At 37.8% G+C, this 22,420-nt stretch overlaps 1 protein-coding gene across 3 annotated transcripts in view; it reads right to left on the bottom strand.

Annotated features, from left to right (window-relative positions):
- Positions 1-5,763, bottom strand: part of LOC148041128 (GDSL esterase/lipase At4g16230-like) — a 30,038-nt gene extending 24,275 nt beyond the window's left edge. For all 3 annotated transcript variants that reach the window (XM_087676961.1, XM_087676941.1, XM_087676951.1), the window contains exon 1: positions 5,372-5,763. In XM_087676961.1, coding sequence (XP_087533087.1) covers positions 5,372-5,693 — 322 coding nt within the window. In that variant the 5' untranslated portion in view covers positions 5,694-5,763. The remainder of the gene's footprint in view (positions 1-5,371) is intronic.
- Positions 5,764-22,420: the final 16,657 nt, after the last annotated feature.

The raw sequence follows: 22,420 nt of genomic DNA, 5'->3' as shown, positions 1-22,420 counted from the left end.
AAGATCTGAAGGAATATGGTTTGATGGTTGCAAATCTAGAGTAAGTTACTCGTGAGTATATGTGTACATCACGTGGGTTCAAAATAATGTATTTTTAAAATACAATTTCCATACATTTTTTACATATAGAATGGCTGTAATACAAAGGGGTTATTTACAAATTGAATAGAAAAGGGTTATGCTTTATTTATGATAAATTCACAAATGAGGATATTCATAAATAGGCCTTGAACGCACGTGATGTAGAGGATATACATATGGTAACTTCCTTGAGCTGCAAATGAAGGTATTTCAAGACTGTTTTCAGGGCTCGCTGATGTTGATATAGTAGCTGAAATTTTTGCAACAATTAATGTTGAAAACAAGGCAGAAAAAGAGGTTATTTATGTTGACACTTTAGAGATATATGAAGTCATTCAAGAGTTTGATGAGCATGAATGTTATGGGCTGCAATATGGGCTGAAGCAAGGGTGGATACAAAGTACAAAAAAATTGCAAAGAAGATTAAGCATGTGGCTTTGCCTTTACCACCTGAAAGTGTTGGGTTGGCTGAAAAAGCGACTCAACATCCTAGTTTATGGGATCCACATGGAGTAGGACATAAATTTACAGCTGAAACCTTACAAATGTTGAAAATTGGTGATACAAACTTTCTTTTACGTGCAGAAAGAGCTTGTTTCTTGCAGAGGTTGGCCAAGCATGGTAAAGCCTTTTCATTTTAGCCAGATGAAATTGGATGTGTTGATCCAACCATAGTTGCATCTATGGTGATCTTTACAGTACCTCACGTGCCATGGAATTTAAAGCCTATTCCAGTACCTCGGGTATATTTGCCTAAACTGCTGGACTTTTGAACAAGAAGATCAGGATGCGGATTTTGGAGCCTTCTTCCAATCCATATTCGAATCGATGGTTTACTATTCCAAAGAAGAATGGTTCTTTGAGGTTTATATAGGATTTTCAACCACTTAATAAAGTCACCACAAGGAATGTTGGATCAGGCCCGATAGTGTATGAATTTGCAAAAGCATTTACAGGCAAGGAAATTTACTCTATGGGTCATTTATATTCAGGATATGATCAATTCAAGCTTGCATTAGAAAGCTGGGATATCACTGCCATGAAGACACCGCTTGGATTGGTTAGTATGTGTACGCTTCCACAAGGAGCAACAAATTCAGTGGTGCATATGATGAATGCTATGCATAAAGTTTTGAGGGATTGTATTCCTCAGTTAACCTTACCCTTTCTTGATGATGTGCGGATCAAAGGATGTGATATCCATGAGAAGAATGAAGAGCTGAATGAGGAGAGATGTAGAAGATTTGTGGTTGATCATATTGTTGATTATGACACGATTTTGAGCCGCCTTAAAGAAGTGCATTTAAAAGTCAGTTTTTGGAGTGGAGAAAATATTAGTTGTTGGGCACATGTGTGGACCATATGGGAGAAAGCCCTCACCAGTAAAAATTGATGCCATAAGTAGGATGCGAGAGATATGTTTGAAATGTATCCAAGGTAAGAAAATTTTTGGGTGCATGTGTCTTTTACTTTATATGGATTCCACATTTTTCTCATCTAGCTGAAAGTTTATATCAACTCTCTTGAGAAAAGGGCAAAAGTTTTCATGGAGTAAACAACATAAGAAGGCAGTTCAGAAGTTAAAGAGCTTATTGATTTCAGCCACAACACTAAAGAGAGCAAATTATGAGAATGGGAAGCCTATTATTCTCACTATGGATACAAGCCCAAGTGGTATTAGTTGGGCAATGGGTCAAGATGATGCTGATGGGAATAGGTATGCCATTCGGTTTGGAGAAAAGGTCCTCAATGAATGGCAATGATAGTATTCTCAAGTCAAAAGAGAGCTTTGGAGTGTAGTGATAGCCCTTAAGTGTGATAGGGAGTATTTTATGGTTGCTCATGTAGTGGTAGAGATTGATTGTCTACCTCTATTGGGCATAATAGTAAATTGATCAACTTTCGATATTACCATGTTACGGTGGATTGCATATAGAAAGTCACCGAACCTTGATTTTCAACATATTGCTGGCACAGAAAACCCCGTGGTGGCTGACATGCTTTTACAAGCAAGGTTTTAATATGAAGAGGAGCTTATGGAAGATGAAGAGGACAATGTGATAGGTGCTGAAAATGACTTTATGACAGTAGGGAATGAATATGTAACTGTTGTTTCTGCAGGTACAACTATTGTAACAAGGATTTCAGTAGTAAAAAAAGAGCTTACAGCCATGGAGAAGAGATGGGTAGTAGAGAGGAGGCATCATCAATGTTATGCTTTAGTGAGAACACAATTTTTTAAAGAGTTGTATGAGGATGATTGGTTGAAAATAGGTCAACATCTTAGACTCATGACAAAGAAGGCTAAGTGGTCTGAAGTTGAATTCAAAAGGATGAAAATAAAAGCTTATGGGTTTTCCTTGAAAGACGGATATTTATGCAAGCATGCAAAGAAAAAGAGAGGAGTTCTAGTAGGTGTATTGGGAGATAGGGTTTCTAAAAAATAGACAGGTGATGTAGGAGTTTCATGAAAGTTTATGGGCTGGACATAGAGGAGTTTGGGGCATATTTGCCAAGATCAAAGAGAAGTATTGGTGGCAAAACATGTATAAATATGTGGAGCACTATGTGGAATCATGCAATGACTGTCAGATATATTCCATGGTAAAGCATAGAGATGGGTTGCAATTGACCTATTCATTGTCTATGCATTACAAATGGGTAGTTGATTTGGTTACCATGCCTACAGGTTTATGGGATATGAGATATCTTGTGCTTGCATGAGAAAACTCGACAAATCAAGTGGAAGGTCGAGCTCTTAGTACAAAGACTACTCAAGTAGTTGTAGGTTCTTATTGGAAGAAGTATTTTGCACGTATGGTTGTATTGGTAAAGTGGTTGCAGATAGAGGAGAATTGGATGCGGATGAGGCTCATGACTTCTTTTCACGATTGGATATCAAGCTGGCTTTAGCTTGAGCCTACAATCCTGAAGTTAATGTTAAAAGTGAAAGAGGTCATCAGCCAATCATTAAGGACTTAGCAAAGTCATGCAAGGGCAGGATGGAAGAGTGGCCAAGAATGTTACCCTTTGCTTTATGGGCTAATAGGACCACTCATATTGCAGTTACATGGTCTATGCCTGCTGAATTCATGTATGGATCATGCCTATTGAGAAGACTATTACTACTTGGAGTGTTCTACCATGAGAAAAGGGTTTGAATAGAGAAGAGTTGTTGGTCCTACACATTAGACAGTGAAAAAGAAGGCATGACGACATTGAGAAAGCCATGAAAAAGCCGAAGCCTTCAAGGATCAAGAACAAGAAGAGGTTTGACAAGTGACACAGACTTCAACCATGAGCTGTACATAGGAAAGAGACTCAATGCTGGTTTATGATAGCAACTTAGAAAATCAGCATAGTGCCAATCGAAAGGTGACAAAGCGATGGTTTGGTCCATATGTGGTAAGGTTTGTGTTTTACAATGCTACGTATGCATTAAATGAGATGGATGGAATAGCTCTAAGGATTCCATTGGCCAGAAAATGTATCAAGCTCTTTAAATCTAGGGAGTCTTCAATGTATGAGTTGAAGGAGTTGAAACATAAGAATATGGAAGAAGAAGAGGTAGAAGATGAAGACATTGACATGATAGAGCATACTTCTTCTAACACTGTAGATCCATTAGATTTTGGCACATGCTAAAGGATGTGCATGTTAGGAGGTGGATATCGTGCTGCTACATGAACATAGTGTGAAAAACTCTAGAATGCATTATCGTTTAGCTTTCTTGTTGATCTAGAGAGCCAATGCCATCAGTGTCCATAGTGTGGATGATTCAAAAATACTAGATTCTTGGACAAGTTTGGCTAATTTTTGATATTTTAGATATTCTTTTATAAAAATCCAAAAATTGTAGACAACTTCTAAAATAGGATGACATGTAAAAGAAAACAAGTGGCTTTCAACCATATTTGGGGGATTTTATGCAAAAAGAAAGATTGGTGAAATTGTGCAATGCGCGATTGTAGTTTACAGGCAGCAAACAACACTCCGAACAAACTGGGAGAAGAAGAAGGAGTATTCAAGGAATATTCTGGCTAGGTGTGCTAGTATTTTACTCCCCTTTCGGAGCCAACGGAAGCATCAGATTGACGGTCTGAGCAGAAGAGACGAAGCTACTGTTTTATGTACATTTTTGGTCTATAAGAGATTTATCTTCTCAGAATGCAGAAATAAATTGACAAGCTTCACCTCTGTGAGTATTCTTCTACATCTTCTATTTCTTTGGATCCCTTCTCTTCAGTCTACTGCTCTCCTTGAATCTCCCTTCACCCTACTGACACTAATCCCTATGGTAGATTTTCAACCCCAAAGGCGCTAACAATGTGCTCCGTGCCTAGTCTCTTCCCAATGCTTTGCACTGGGGTTGGTGACATGTTACATTTGGGCTTCGTGCCAAACTTTGAAGTATCACTATTACTATTGGTTAATATTAAACAAAAGAATTATTAATTGGAAGAAAAGGACACCCGAAAGGAATTTTCAAAATAGTAATCTTATAATTATATAAAAACATGAGAGGAAAATTATGAGAAATGCTAGTATTGAATCAGCTAAATTAATAAAAATATTATTTGAGCTTAAAAACTAATATTTTTCATTACAAAGAGAAAAATGGCATATATATGAGTAAATAAAACGATGTTAATTAATGTTAATGTGAAAAATATTAATATTAACTAAAACTTGATTAAAAACATAAGTAATTTAAAAAACATAGATAGTAACATGTCGAAATATAAATATAAAAAATACGCATTACTATTTTTACAAAATATTATATTATATTGTGTACTCTATTTATAACGAGAGAGAGAGAGAGAGAGAGAGAGAGAGAGAGAGAGAGAGAGAGACTGATGGTTCGAGTTTATATAGGTTGTTCAGCTTAGGTTGCTGATCGCCTGGAACGGCATGGCACTGACCTCCTCAAATGACAAACAGCGGTTGGCAATTGCACGTGATGCGTGATGCGGGCGGGGTGACTTGAATGGCAGGCAAGGCATGGGTCGGCACCTGGAATGGCAAGCAGGCGCGCGGGTCAATTTGACAGTCGGCAAGCAGCGCGTGGGTCGTTGGGTGGGTGGCGGGCGGCGGCCGTGCAAGGTGTAGTGGGCTACCAACGGGCATGGACAGGTTGACACGTGGGGGCCTGTGCAACAGAGTTGAGAGGGCGGGGGCTGCCACATGGCACCCGCCCCTCGCTCCCTGATAATATAATAGTATAGAGTCTCAACCGAAAAAAGCATACACTACAAACCAGATATGTGATTGGTGGGTGCTGACTTACTGAGGATGTCCACGATGGTGAGGCCATTGGTGAATCGACCAGTCGGGTGACCGGCATCCGGAGTGGGGAAATCGATCCCGTAGGGAAGCCTCTTGGCGGTGGCCAATGATCCCGGCAGGTAGTTGTTGTTACCGGCGTCCACGAGGGAGTCCCCGAACACGAACACCGGCACGTGCCGGTGGCCCGCGACTTCATCAGCAGGAGCAGCAGCATCAAACAAAGAAGAGGAGGAGGAGGAGGAGGAGGAGGCAGCGCAGTAGCTGCAGGAGGAGCTGCAGCTGCACAAGAACAAGAGAAGTAGCGTGAATCTATAGCTCAACATATTTCTGCGGCAACACGCAATGTCGAAGGCGGTAAAATGATAGACAATCCTCTAATATCATGCATAGCAGTATATGTGGCTCGCTGCCTACCAGCCCTTATATTGAGAGTACTTCTATGTCAACAAATGTAGGAAGTGTCTATGTGGCTACTGTACAGACCCACATATACACATCACCCCTCCTGCACCGCCATTTACTGCTGCCTTTTTCCTTTACTCACAACATACAAGGACCCAATGATCAATCCCTAATGGCGCTTCTCCTTTCTTGGCTCGCATCGGGACGTATATTCAATGGCCTCTCCTCTTTATTCTAGATTCGGCCATCAGCGCAGCACTGCATGTGCAGCCTTGTTGCCGACTTCAATTCAGGAACCATGTGGCAATGTGGCATTCGGCCATCAGAATTTGAACGTTAGAATGTCTTTTCTTTGTAAAGGGCGGAAATGGACTTGCCCTTCAAGATTGATGGCTCAAAATGTGGAATAACCTTCATTAGATAAGTATACTTTTCATGGATATTCGTAAGTCGAAGGACTTTTTTGAAAGTTTACATCAATTGTCATATATTGTAGTACAAAAGCAAATGGTCAATCTACATACAACACAATTAAACTTGGATAAAAAAGGCTTATACAATGGTGTGGTGATAAGGTGGTGTACATCTCAAAAAAATTACCCACCATCAACTTCTAGTAAGTGGTCCACATAGCCTTGAAATGTGTGGATATCTTGATTTTTGAGAAAGAAGAGTTTAGTTTAGAAAAGTTAAGAAAAAGTCTCTCTCTCTCTCTCTCTCTCTCTCATGCAAACAAAGAACAATACTCTTGCACATGGTAGTGTGTCCTTGTTATAAGTGTGTGCTACCTAGGAGTGCCTATGGATAGGAGTGTATGTTAACATTGTATGTTGAGCACGGCAGCCCTCACACACCACCATCACCTTTAGACCTTGCCCTTGGCCACATGGTGCTAGTTGGCCTCATGGCCACACGGCACCAAGTTGGCATTATGGCCTATCACCCCAATAACTCACTTTTGAAGACTTACTCTCAAACTTGGACGTGACCTTTAGTACAAAGTCACTTTTGAATTGTTATTACAAGCATTTGTAGTGTTTGCTATTTTGCTCTCTGAGGAGAATAACGACAGCTTATAAAACATGTTGTCACCTTTGGACTACATCCCCTCGAGGAATTCCTTCTCCTTAGTAGAGATCTCCACCCCTTCGTGAGAGGCTATGATCAAAGCTCCATGTGACCATCACATACACATAAACGGTGGCATCTCCTCCATGCCCTTAGGATATCAAATCTGTCAATGGCATGTACTCTGTTGAAATTTCGATCGCCCTTCTTTCCGATCTTTCCCGGCTTGCTCATACCTAGCGAGCCATGTCTCCATGGATGCATGGTGCAATATACTAAAATGATTCACTTTCTCCTCCATTGCAACATCCATCCAATTTTCTACCCCATTTCCAAACAACCACATCTCCGGTCAATCTATCATCATCCTTCAGTAACCATAGCATAATGTTGTTTGAATCCACCATTGGTAGCCATTGTAAAATGTGCACTAACACCTTCGACACCAACCAACCTTCAAACATGCTACCTTCTGGCCGAGCTCATTGTGTTGCACAAAGCCTTTCAGGGTTTTCATGAAGCGCTCCAAGGAGAACATCCATCGCGTATGGATAGGTCTCGCAATGTCCACTTCATCTACATGATGCACCAGGAGGTGGGTTTGTATCATGAGCATGTTGGTGGGTCAAGTACTTCTCAAAGAGACAAACCATCTCCATTGCTCCCTGCCTTGCGAATTCAATAGAGGATGTCTTGATCTCCTTCTGTGAGATCCATTGCACTGAATTTGACAACTTGTAAATTGCCTTGCATATTTCAAGATTGAGGCATTCTCTGATCATGATCAGTAGTACAAACTGCCACAAATGAAGAAGCATTACGAACACTGACTAGACTCCAAATAGCAAAATACACAGGCCACTTACAATCGAGGCAAGTACAAACCTAACATATCTTATGCCAATCATGGGATTTTAGCCCTGATAGTTGGTCGTCTTTGGAAAAAGCAGATATGAGAGAATGCATCATACCTGTCGGAGTGTGGATAGACTTGATAATTTGCTTCACAATGCACTCTTCTTTAGTGGACCAAACCCAAGGAGCGTGAGGTAGTTGCAAGCAACCATCAGTACTTGGCTGTGGACAAAGTGTCTCCATCTTGCCTACCTCCTTCAAATCCATTCATCCCCCTACAGTGTTTCTCTTTCTTGTGATGTGGTCCCATAGTAAGCTACCCATATTCTTGAAAATATGCATGGGATCCAACAAGTGGTTGGTCTGTAAGTGGGTCCAATACGGCAACTTGTAGAAAATCGTGAACCATCACATTCCATTTGGATATGACTCCATGTGGATCATTTTCAACTCGTACCAGCTTTGGAAATTCATTCGTGCTGGAGGTCGTCCAAGAAAACCTTCCCTCAGTTCATGTCCCTTCGGCAAGAAAGAGTCATGTCCTTGATATAACATCTTCTTCATGGTTCGTGACCTTTGAGAGTCTAACTGTGGCCCACACAATGGACATGCATGATAACTTGAGGTAACCAGACCTATCCTAATACCCCTATTTAGTCAACACAAACTTGAATGAGCTATGATAGATATGATGAATGAGAATGGAAGCCTACTTACCTGAGCACTCCTCGAATCCTGGAAAGTCATGCATGGTCCACATGAAAATGGCTTGTATATTGGCAGGATCGTCGACCATCACACTTGCTCATATCTTCCACGATGACCCCCTCCTTCCGCAAAATCTTAAGCTCATCAACTAATGGACAGAGATAGACATCCATATTCTTGACTTTATAGCAGCCAGGAACAAGCAAGCTAAGGATTAGGTGTCCTTTCTTAATAATATGCTAACGAATGGTCGTTTTGTGGATTATTTCATTAGGTGAAGAGGGCCATTTCTATTGAGTTTTAATGTTTTTCTCATAAGGCTAAAAGGGCCATTTATTTATAGTGCAATGTTGCATTTCATTAGGCCAAGAGAGCCATGTGTCTGTTTGGTGCAGATGCGTTTAATGGTTTTCTTTAAAAGTGATTGCATCAGACGCATTTGACAAAGTACCTAAAGGGAGCCTGTTACTGTGGTAAGGTTCTTGTGGCCCAGTCCAAGTGATGTTCTTCCTTTATGAGCACTATTCTTTTGTGCTATATGTGTATGTGCACTTGTGAGGAATTGTTCTTTTGTTGGGGACTAACAATCAAGGCATGAAATCCTAGGGCTAGGTTAGGTATATCTGAGAAAGGTTCAAGCAGTCATTCTACCTCCTATAAAGACATTGTCAGGCATTGAAAGACTTGCTTTAAAAGGTAGTCCTAGTGACCCTCTTCTTCCTACTTGCTAGACAAATGTCTTAGGAGTCCCTACTAGTGTTAGGCAGTTAGAGAATTCTACCAAAATCAAAAGAAGAGAAAATTTTGAATATATTTGAAATAAAAAACTATAGAGGTGTGTAAAAAGGGGTTCTAACCCCCTAAAAAAGAAAAGAAAATAAAGGAAACTCTTAAGAGCAATTGATTTTGCCTTAGGAAGGCTTGGTAGGTTACTAGGGATGAGATATGATGCCTTGTCTTCCTTGGGATAACAACTAGCCAAAATAAAGTAATACTAAGAAAGGTTGGAGAAAAATAAAAGTGAGTGAACAAAAAAGGATTAAGTATCGCCTCATGAGAGCTTGGTAGGTTCTTGGGTACAGAGTCAAGAGACCTAAGGCCGATACCCTGTTCTCCTTGGGTCACTCTATGCTTAGTTCCCTCCTTTTTACACGCCTAAGTATGGAAACCTTGAAAGAAAAGTGTATTAAAAGAAAATATATGATGACCAGGCTATAGGAGTCCTCACCTAGTAGGAGTTCCTAGTCTAGTTGTCCTAAGTTCGGTAGGTAGTTCAAGCAACTGCTAAGATAACTTCTTTGGCAATTCTTTTAGTCAGACGTTCGTGTTGGAACAATTGGTTAGCGACTCACTCTAGATTTCTGCCAAATTATACTAGGCCTATCCCTTGAGGATTTTCATGCCTTGATCTTGTAAAGGGGTAGGGTGAGAGCTGTTCTTATGCTTTGATATGTATTCTATTTTGTGGCAACTTAATGCTTTTCATGGTTGTTGTTTGTGGAGATCAGTTTGTGGGATTCAATGGGCTGAGTCACCCTATCCTATGGTCACCAATGAGAGCGGGTTTTTAGGGCCTGTTTTGAAGTAGAAAAGTAGCCTAGAAGGCATAAAAGATCAAATTTTCATGAAAAATGAAACAGTTGCAAATCAATGACATGGAGTTTTTATGGATGAAGTCTGATGCCAACAACCCAATACAAGTCTCAGTTCATCGATCATAGTCTGTTTGACCTCCCATTTAATCCCCGCAAGGTTTGATATCATAAAGCAACTATGTGATCCAAGAGCCAAAAAATGCATGATGGATGCCAAGTTTATAGATTTTGATGCCATGAAGTCGGCCTTCTAGTCTATTCACGAATTAGAGTTCGTTCGGGCCTCCGTTTGACAAAAAACCCACTTTTGCCAAGTGCAAACATAAGAAAAAAAACTAGTTTTTTTAATTTTAAAGCTTAAGCTTGTTTAAGCTTAAGAGAATTGAAGAGTCACAATTCATGGAACATGGGGGAGGGGAGCATCATTTTTTTTTGCGCCTCCAAAAATGAAAATTTTAAAATTATTTTCTAATTGGTTGAATTAAAGGGAATGCTTCGGGTCATGAGATATTCAATTTCTTCACCATTTATCACTGCATGAATGAGCATAAATGATACATTCTATGAAGAGATCTAATTTTAGTCTTTCTTTCTCCTCTCTGCTCTCTAATCTTGTTGTGTGCTCTTATGGATTAAAGTATGAGAGAATGGGGTGGGCTAAGATGAAAGATGTTGATCATTGTCGAAGAAGTATATATCAAGGTTGGATGGATTGTCAGTGACTATTGGGAAGGTCAAAAGGCCGCCAATGCGAAATACATATGTCATAAGGTACAATTTTATGAGTAAGTCGTGGATTTCATTGTTTTATGATAAATTTTGGTTGAAAATGATTAGAAATTATTGCATTTGGTTGCCAATGTTCTAATTTATCAGAAATATTAAAGAAATCAAGAAAAATATGACATCTAATAATTTTATGCTAAACATGCAAAATCCGCAACATTACAATTTTAAGAAAAATATGTGATTTTTTGGGTTTTATTGTGCGTATAGTGTTCATATGGGTTGAAATATGGTAGACAAATCATTCTTATTAAGATCAATCATTCTAAATCAGTAAATCAAAAAATATTCATATTTATCAATAAATAAATAGTGAATTTTTTTAAAAAATAGTTTTTTTACATCCGAAAAATGAGAAAAAATAAGATTTGTGTTTGTGAATGTATGATAGAGCTAAAGAATGAGGTTTAGCCTTAATTCAATCCTATCTCTATGTTACAGTGGATTTTTATGATTTTCATGAAAGAAAAATCTATGAGAAACCACTTTAAACCTACCAATAAATGTAGAATCTTAAGTTATAGGGAGAAGGGGGTTGTTAAGTGCTTGAAGTACATTGAATTCTGATGTTTTTATGATGCATATCATATAGGATAAGTATGTGTTAAAATTAAAAGGGTTTAGTAGCACGAGAAAGCTCGACAGCCCAAGCAACGAAGCACTCTCGATTTAGAAGAAGAGCATAAAAAGAACTATCTTCGCACCTTCACAATGCGGGTTGTTAATGAATAAACTTGTTTGAGCATGGTAGTCATACACAATTGCATCGCACACACCATATGGTATTATCTTAGATGCATGGCACTTGTTTTATGTATGATGACCTACGTGGAGAGTGTGAGGCACCCTAAGCCGTAGGGCTAGATATTTAATTCCTTGGGGGTTGCTTAGTGAGGATAATCTTTTATCTCCTAGATCGATCGATTGAAAAAGTAGACTATGTTTTGAATGTGTTCTATGTTCACAGTGCATCTTAGGGTCAATCCTTGCATGTAGGAGAGCCGCAGTGGAGCTACGATAATCAGTCAAGGGGGGTTGCTCCCTTTGTCTATACTTACATGATATATAATACCAATATGTTTAGGGACTCCTCTGAGAAGTGTGGGTAAATAATTATTAGTTGAAGTACGAACCATACAAATGCAAAGTTCTTAGACACTCCTAGCTGCAAGGCCATGTGCGGTGGTTTGAGTTGTGTAGTAGAGGCACGACGGCTAGTGCCATAGAGCAAGTGTCAGGCCCATTTTAGGTCCCAACATGTGGCTTGATGATTTACATCTTTATGTTGAAAATCACTAAGTCACTAGTCAGAATTCGCTTGAGGATTGAAGGGGTACAACTTATGATCTTGCAAAATCACTTGAAAATTGCTAATGGTATATGGCTATACCAAAGGCAATATGGCTTGGATATGTTATCTAAGTATGATGTGATGATATACAATGTTAGAAATGAAATTCATACTTGTTAGAGAAAACTAGCTTACAATGGCTGGAGTAGCGATGTGTTGAGACTAGGTTTAAATCTTAGGCCAAACGGAAGAATATTTCCATAATTGGATAGATCAACTAGCTAGTCCAATTATGGAAAAATTTTGGTTAAGCGCACAATGGCATGAATAATACTAGGATGGGTGCCATCCCGAGGAGAGGAGGTACAAAGGCTTCCACCCAGTTTCTAACTTGGTATCAGAGTTCAGGTTGCTAAGCTTGGGTGGCACTAGGACCTCAACCAAAGTGTGGCTTGAGGGGGGTGTTGTAAATGGAATCCACACTTGCTAAAAAAAAAAAGCTCACTATCGGTGTTGGGCGATGTGTTGAGACTATCCATCACCTTAAGGTTTTACGGGCTAGATGGCTAGCCCAATTATGCAAAACTTTTGATTGGATGTACAATGGATTGAACAATACTAGGATAGGCAATCTCTTTGGAAGGGGAGGTACAAGGGTCCCCACCCAGTTTCTAACTTGTGAGAGTCTTTCAGTGCCATTGGAGAAAAATATACAGTTTTTGAGAAGGGGAGGTATAAGGGTTCCCATCCATTTACTAACTTGTAAGCCTCTTTTAGTACCATTGGAGAAAAATATGAAGTTCTCGAGAAGGGAAGGTAGAAGGGTCCCCACCCAATTTCTAACTTCGTATCAGAGCTTAGGTTGCTGAGCTTGGGTGGCACTAGGACCTCAACCAAGGTGTAGTGTGAGGGGGGTGTTGGAAATGCAATCCACACTTGCTAGAGAAAAGTAGCTCACTATTGGTGCAAGGTCATGTATTGAGACTAGGTTTGAGTCCTAGGCCAAATGGAGGAATATTTCTATAATTGGATAGAGATTGAAGGTCATCCATCACCTTAAGGTTTTGGGGGCTAGATGGCTAGCCCAATTATGCAGAACGCATCATTAAGTGTGCAATGGAGTGAGCAATATTTAGGATGGATCATCTCCCAGGAAGGGGATGTACAAGGGTCCATACCTGATTTCTAACTTATAAGCCTTTTTCAGTGCCATTGGATAAAAATATAAAGTTGAGTGTTGATGTTGGAGATGAGATAGAAAACCCTTCTCTATGTAAGAAATGTGTAAATATGGTATTTTAAAAATCCCTTATGTTGAACCCACATGATACATACATATATTTATGACTGAACTCCCTGAGGGGTGTAGTCAGAGATGCATATTGAGATATATGAAGTCCACCTTGCATTATGGATTTTTTATAAGATAGGTAAAAATATACAGAAATTCGATTATAGAAAATGCACATGGGGCTAGTAGGAAGTCTGACACAAAATCTACCATCAGATTCATGTTTTCCCTTGGTAGTGCAATAATTACTTTGAGTAGTAAAAAGAAAACAATTATGGTAACTTTATCAAGTATAAAGTGTAGTATAGACATGCCACTATGGCAACATGTGAGGTGATATGGCTACAAAAGTTATTAGGTAATTTGAATGTGCAAGGAGATGGTCCATATTGTGTCATTCACTATGACAACAGGAGCAATATACAATTAGTTTGCTAGGAATCTAGTGTTCCATGATAGGACAAAATGTATTGACATGCATTACCTTTTGTGAGAGAGAAGATACTTGTAGGAGATTTTGACTTGGTATATATCAACACACAAGATTAGATAGCTAACATTTTCACAAAGGCATTAGATGCAGTTGAGCTTAAGGGGGAGTATTGAGATGGCAAGCTCAATACATGTGGACATTGATGATGAATTGCTTGGTTAGATAGTTATGCACATCTTCATTTAGCATATTGGTGGTCACTATGATCCTCACATGGCCACTAACTTATCACTTATTATATTTTATTTGTTACACCACTTATCAACAGCTAGCATAGTTATAGCACTAGTCGATTAGTATAGTTAGTTATGCATTGTTTGACTTAGTAGTCCACTTTCCTTTATATTGTATCTTATTTACACTTTTTATACATTGTATTTTGCATCAAATATGGAAGAAAAAATGGAAAAAAAATATTTTGGTATCCATCTCTCTTATTGTTCTCTTGAGTGAGATTCTTTTTGTGTATACTATGTGTTCAATGCAATAGCTCATGCAAGTCTAACCACCAAGTGATTCATGACAAAAGAGAGTTAGAACGTGTGGTCAAGAACCAAGGGGTAAAGCCTCTTTCTCTTCTCGTGTACTCTTTCATGTCTCATCCATTCTCTCCTCTTGCCTAACGAAGACCGTAGAGGGTGTGGGAGCCTAAGAAGTGGATCTTAGATTATGGGATCATGAGAGTCCTCTTTGTGCATAGAGATTTTCCTTATGCATCCACTATAATTGAGTGTGGATTTAAGTGCAAGAGACTATTTAAGAGGTAGTCATTGACATAGTGGTTTAACCTCTTGAATGAATAAGAGGATATCCAAAATGTCGATGTTGAGCATGTGGTGCCCAATATTTTGTTTCATTGTCATGACTGAGGATACATTAACTACAAAGTCATTTGCATGGTTCATGAATGCCAAATAAGAGTGATACATGTGCCAACTCCAAAATGTTGTTTCACGAGTGGGGATTAGAGATAATCCTCTCACACAACCCAAAAATGTGACAACAAGGAGTGCGGGTATAGTGTATAACTTTGTCTCGTGGGTGCTCAATTTGACTAAAAACTGGCTATTCAAGATCACACACCAGGAAACCCAATCCAATCTTTCTAACTACGATGCCTCTTGTAGCCTCATTTGCACTAAAAAACACTCAATGTATAGCACCTTCAACCACAAAGAACAAAGAAAAAAAGAAAAAACTTGAGTTTGAAAATAATAACCTCATTCAATTAGTCATACCTCATTGAATTTTAAATTGTAATGATACATCACACAATTGACATCATGCCTAAAGTTGTTTGAAACAAGTTTCCTCTTGCTCCAAAAACTTTGTGTTTGACCCTCCTCTCCTCTCCAAGGTAAGAAAGAAAATCCCATATGAGAAGGGCCCTTAGTTCCTCACTCTCCCTCCTTTTATAGGGCTTTTCTCCTTCTCTTACTTGTGTCATGCTTTTTAAAAACTTTAAACTTTCCTTTACTTTTTTTAATAAAAAGATTTCAATTTTTCTTCATGTTTTGCTTCAATGAAAAGCACCAAGCTTTCATGCTTTTATTTTTAATACAGCTTGAATGAGTAGGCCACCACCCTTAATCATTCCTCACCTGAACCACCATAGGACCACTGCTTGATCGAACCTACTACGCTTTATGTAAAATGTGCAGTTCACCTCTAGTGGCTCATTTTGAGAAGCTCCTATCCTCAATGCTTGCTTGAAATTTTATGATGTCTTCCTTCGTATAATCACCTAGCACACTTACATCCAAAATCGATATCCCTTACTTCCTATCTACAATCTCTAGGTTTCAACCAAATAATGCCACTTTCTTCACTCTTGTTGCCATATGTTGCCCCTATATATTGTGTTGTAGTCTATATTATTTTTAATAAGCCTCTTTTTTCTCTTACTCACAAGCCACGGCCTCTCATTTGGAATTCTAATTTTTTCTTTTCATATAATCTTCACCACTTTCCTCATTATTTTTGCCATTAGAACCTCTCTTGCAGTGGCCATCCAACCTCTGTATCAAGATCAAGAACTTTCAAAACAATCTCTTGAAGAAAATCAAACACACTATGGCTACCCATGCCCTATTTTAAATGGTAAGCATTCGTTGCTTTGGCCCCCTTCCTTAATGTGATTTCATATGTTCTATTACACAGAAATTGTAAAAAAAGCTCCAATTCTTTTGAAATCAAAATAGGAGTTGCCATTGAAAATATTCCAACTTCTTCATCATAGCTTACATAATCTTCTTGATTCTAGCAGCAAGAAACCATGTATTAAGTTTATTCCTTGTGGTTTTCTCAACAAATGCTTACAAGCTCCAACATGAATTGAGATTTCAATTCTCACTCTTCTTCCTCTCAAAAATGACCAACTCCTTTATTATGACATCGTAGTTGAACAACCACCATTTGAATATGTAGACCATAGCATTACCTAGCTTTCTCTTCCTGTTTACACATTGTATGATTATTGATAGCTTACAAGATTGTAGCCTCTAGCCTTTCTTTTGGTCATGACCTCTACTCCCTTGAAGTATCAATAATATTCATAACGAAATCTTTTTGTCCAATCATCTAGGCATGTTGAATCCAAGCATAAATCTTGGGACTTGAAAGATAATAAATCTTCTCCTTGTAAAACTCCAGCATTCTTCGTGTCTTTCTAAGAGTATTGTTTGTTTAGTCATACTTGCTTTTAGTACGATGCAAAGTGATCACCTTTTCCATAAAACATGCTTTGAGAATATACCTGGTTCTCAATCACTCATGAGTTTTAAAAGAGTGCAAAGTTGAAATCCATCCCATGCAATTATGCAAACAATGGCCCTAGGGGGGTTCACTATAGATGTTATATGGTATCACATGAGTGTAAGGGAGGGGGATTTTGGAAGGGGACACTTAAGTGTATACATTAGAGGTGGACCCCTCTTAATTTCCTATATTGAACTTAAATTTAAGGAGGGGATAGAGGAAAAAAAGAAGGGGGAGGGGGATGCATTTGATCACCTCTCTCCATAGATTGGTGATATGACCATTTTCATACTTTTAATTACTTAGGATAATTCCAACTTTTAAAAAGAAATTTAGTATATGTTCTATGAAGACTTACATTTAAGAAAGGGGATACATAAAAAGTCATACATGTTTATATCTTATAAGCTTGAATAGGGGGATCTATTAGTCTTACAAGCTTCATAAAAAGGGATTTTTTTAGAAAGTCTTTGCACGCAGGTGACATGTTTTCTTTACTATGAGTGAACCCCCCATGACAATGCCACACACAAAAATATGGATAAACTAAAAAATATAGTACCTAGCATATCTACAAGTGCACGTGTGCTATGCAAGATGCAAACATGATTTCTTGATATAATTATGATCCTTAACCTTAGCTCTCATCATTTAGCAAAGAAAAATGTTGTACTCTACTCCACCCTCCCAAAATCTCACATTCTCTTAAGAAAATAGTGGTTCTCATGATGTTGACCAGGAAAACAACCCGTCTCACAACTATAGGCATCCTACATGACCCTCAAACTTACCCAACCACCTTTCCCACTTATCTAGCAGTTCCTATTTTGGTAACGAATATCCCAACTCTCATGCATACAAATAACTATGTGTACACAATGAAGGTGCTCTCTCAAGTGTGTGTGCATCTAAAATTTACTGCATATTGCTACAACAAGCATCATACTATGCTAGTGCTCAATGATAGTGTAAAACATGCATCAATGCAACCCTTGGCATAGAAGTAATTGATAATATCACGAGATGACCGTTGAGTGTAGTGTACTGAACAAGTGCAACACGAAGTGCTTGTGAACCCATAATCTCTTTGTAGTGCAAGAGTATTGGCAAGAAAATATACATGTTTCAAGATGTCCAAAAGCTATCAACAAACTCTAGCTCCAACCTATCCAAGAAAACATCAATCTCAACCAAGGCTATCAAGTTTTCACGCTCCAAAAATCCAAATAAAATGACAAAAACACTTCTTGATCTAGACAAACCCAAAAATTCAGCTACAAAACAATAAAACAAACAATCTCATAATCCTCAGTATCAAAGAAAAACACATCATCCACCAAAATCTTCAAATCCCACCCATCCACCCTAGGAGAAAACATGCTACTTCTAGCAAAGTTTCAACCCTTTCTTTGTAGCTTAATTCTAAATAATCCATAGATTGATCTATACAATCATGAACAAGTTCTTCAAAAGATGCTATGCAAGGGTCAACCACCTTAAAATCCATATCAAACACAACATCAAAAAGAGTTTAACTTTGAACTCATAACACTACAAGAACCAAATACATCAACACATGGGGACACTTCAAGATACCCAACCACACTTCTTAACTCATCAACAATACATGACTCCAGTGAGTCTTTTACACACAAAGAATAGTAAATAGCTTCCACAATATCCTTACAAATAATCTAATAGGAAACCTCACAAGAAACTAAAGAAGCTTCCATGTTGAAAACATCTCCACAATGCAACAAATTTGGGTCATAAACCTCAGCCAAATACTTTTTAACTCCTAAATCCTCAACTACTACCTCACAAACACCTGATATGGTTGAGTATGGTAGTGAGTTTTTAGTTGATCAAGAGAGTTTTGAGGTTATGGATTTTGACTCTTATTGTGATGGTGTTGTAGTTACTGACGTTGGTGAGTCTTGTGAGTTAGTTGACGATAGTTTGAGTAGCCTTGGAGAGGCTTCTATTTGTGCAATTGTTGATGTTGTTTTGAGTAGACCTAACCTCATGTTTCTTAATATTTGTGCAAATGATTGTATGGTTGATTTAGGCAGAAATGAAGAAGTGAAAACTTCATCTAAAAGTTGTGTAGTTTCTTAAAGTTCTCCTAGAGTCTCGAATGATGATTATGATGATTTTGATTGGGGTTTTGAGGAACTTGAGAGTGACATTGATACGAATGTAAGAGGAAATTTGAGTAAGGCTTTGAAAAGAATTTGAAATTTGATAGAGAAGAGGTTTAAAAATAGGAAAACGAATCCTTAACTTCATCATTAAATCTTTCAATTTTCTAAGCCCTCCCCCTCATGGTCTTCTAAAAACCTCAAAAAATCCTCCTCAATGCTCTCTTCATCTTTCAAATACTCAAGTCCATCTATGCCCTCACTCATGGCTTGTGTTTTTGACTAGGGTATCTATGAAGCCCATTATTTTCAAAGTCACACTAGTCTCATGGCTTATGTGTTTGATTAAGGTCACTATTAAGCCCACTATTTTTAAAGCCTACAATATACAATATCTAGTCAAGCATGTACAAAGCCATCTATAGTAGTATGCCACATGAATGTTGATAATGAAATTAACTTAAACAAGATTTTGTATTTCTTGGTTTATAATAACAATAATAATATTGTTATTTTTCATCAAGGATTATCCATAATGCTAACACACTATTCACTACAAACTTGGCGAGTACAACATTGATGTACTAATAGATTTGGCAACATTTTTGTTTATAGTTGGACAACAATTTTACTACATTAAGTTTCAATTTTGACATTACTAATAACTAGCACTAATCACAATGGCTTGAATATCTAATTATGATGTTAACATTAATCTTTATATTAATAACACTACTAGTTAACTAACCTCATTAGTATTGCCAACTAGTAGTGATATTAACTAGTGCTACTAATATTGTTTTGGTACCATAGCTATTTCATGCAATGTTCTAACCACACTATAGTAATATTTAGCCATGTGGTGCTAGTTAATAGTGTTACTAACTAGGTACTAATGCTAGTTAACTATCATTGGCATATAGTGTTGCCAGCCAACCAAGAACTCTATTAGCTAGCATTGTTAACCCGTGCATAAAATGACAACAAAAATTTGTTTGACACCGCTAAGTACCAAATTCTCTAATTTTTCGATGTATATAGAAAGCATGCTAGGTGGTATCTGTTGTTGAGATGGCAAGCTCAACACATGCGAACATTGATGATGGACCGACTAGCTAAATGGGTCTGCATGTCTACACTTAGCACATTAGTGGTCATTATCATCTTCACATGGCCACTGATCAATTATTACTTATTATATTTAGTTTGTTGCACCTACCTACAGCTAGCATAGTTATAGTGCCAATTGATTAGTATAGTCAGATTATGCATTGTTTGACTTAATAGGCCACTTTTCTTTATGTTGTATCTTATTTGAACTTTGTGTACATTGTATTGTGTGTGGAAAAAGAAGAAAAAACTAGCAAGACAATTTTTTGACTTCCATCTCTCTTCTTATGTTCTTGAGTGAGCTTCATCTTATGTGTGTAGTGTGTGTTTGGTGTAGCAGCTCAAGCAAGTCCCCCCACCACATGATTCTCGAGTGAGCTTCATCTTATGTGTGTGGTGTATGTTTGGAATAGCAACTCAAGAAAGTCCCCCCACCATGTGATTCTTGACATGGTATTAGAGCAGTGCTATTGAGAGAGATTGGTTTTGAAGGCTAAAGTGAAGGAGAAGAAGCAAGGATTTGAGTAAGTAAGCAATATGTTAGAAGCTCTCATATTCTTCTACTCTCTCTCTTTTGGATAGTTCCTATGGAAGCATCGAAAGCAGCGAAAAATGAAAATCTCAAATTATTGTGAGATTTGGTGTATGAGCAAAGCATTGTATATTCTGTAAATAAGCCCTTTAAAACTTCTACTATTTTTTTGGGATCTGAGACCATCTTGGGCCTCATTTTAGACATGCAACATTGTGGACATTAGTTTCAATGCATACTACAATTTGGCTATGCCGGTCGAAAGTGGGTGCATAGGTTACAAATTTCAAATCTATAAGTTTTAAGGTGCTTGCCAGGAAGCAAACATAAGTTTTATCTACAAACTGGTTGCAGATTACATGTACTGCTAAGCAATCAATGAAAAAGACTGCTTGGTGAATTATCGTGCACTTATTGTGAGAGGTTCCAGAAGACTTGCTTGCTATTGTGTATCATTTTTGTGATAATGGCAAAGAACAATGGAAAGCCCATGATTGAGAAGTTGGACAAGTACAACTATCCATCATGGAAGTTTTGTGTGATGAACTTACTTATTGGAAAAGGCCTTTATAAGTTCATTTTAGGTAAAGAAAATGAGCCAGAGCTGAGCAATCCTATGATTTTTTATGAATTAAAGGCGTGGAAAAAATGGAATGCAAAGGAAAAAAAGATGATGCATTGACTATCTACAGCAGTCATTGATAATACAATGCTTGGGCATATAAAATATGAAGAAACCTCACATGCAGCTTGGACAATTTTTGAGAACTTGTTTTCAGTAAACACAAAGACATGGAAGATTCAAATCAAGCAAGAGTTGAATACTTTGAAGAAAGGGAAAATTCCTGTCAATGAGTATGTTTTGAAGGTGAGGAGTGTTGCAAATGCTTTGCCAGTGATTGATGTAATGCCTAATGATGATGATTTGGAATTGTCTACTTTGGGCAGCCTTAATAATAAGAAGGCTTGAAAATCATTTGTCACTTTTATATATATACAAAGGTCATTTCCAATTTTTTATGAGTTGATTTCTCTCATGACCACCGAAGAGATGAGCATATAAGGGAAATCATTTGAAAGAAGCTGTGAACATGTCCAAGATTTTCACTCAAGTTCAGAAAGGAAACATTACAGATCCTCTTTGAGAGACCATGGTATGGGACGTGCTGGTGATAAACAACAAAACAAGTTAAATCATTAATTCAATGAAATACATGTTTCAGGAGATCATGGAAACTTAAGATGTAGGGGGAGCTCTAAAGGAAGAGGTGGATGGTAGAACATAGATTCTAGCAATTTTGGTATTATTTGTCATTATTATGGAAAAATAGGTCATATTATAGCCCATTATTATGCTAAGAAGGATGATATCTGCAATGATAAGTTGTAGCAAGGAAATCATGCATTTTCTTTACAATAGAATGAAAATAAAAATGAGTGTCAGCTTGTTATGTAGCATATGATGAATGCTATTATAGGAAAGGGGACACATGATGATGTATGGTATGTTGATTCACGTGCATCTAACCATATAACCAACCATTGTGAATGGTTTGGAGAGATGTAGGATTTACAAAATCTAGGTTATGTGCAGACATGTGATGATTCATGCCACCCAATTTCACACATTGAAAAGATGATGGCCAAACAAAGAGTCTGTCGAATGTATCACATGTGCCATTAATCACAAAGAATTTAGTGTCTATTGGCAAAATGATAGAGCAAGGGTTGCATGTTCAATTTAATGCAAAAGGTTATTTTGTAGAAGACTTTAATGATAAGTGCAAGTTGGTCATAAATAGAAGTAGAGTTGGTCGCATATTCACCTTAGATGTTGGAATTCTTGCTATGAACGCTACCATGTATACTAAATGCAAATGAGTGGTTACAGACATTGAAATATGGCATAAATGTATTGGATATATCAATGTGCAATGGCTAAAATTAATACAATCCAAAGGATTGGTTACAAGGTTTCCTGATTTTAGAGTTGCAAAATTTCATAAAGTGTGTGAAGCATG

The sequence above is a fragment of the Lygodium microphyllum genome, chromosome 1 (assembly GCF_053477565.2).
Source record: "Lygodium microphyllum isolate KBCC chromosome 1, Lygodium_microphyllum_v1.1.10, whole genome shotgun sequence".
Taxonomy (NCBI): Eukaryota; Viridiplantae; Streptophyta; class Polypodiopsida; order Schizaeales; family Lygodiaceae; genus Lygodium; species Lygodium microphyllum.
This window is presented reverse-complemented; position numbering and strand designations above follow the sequence as displayed.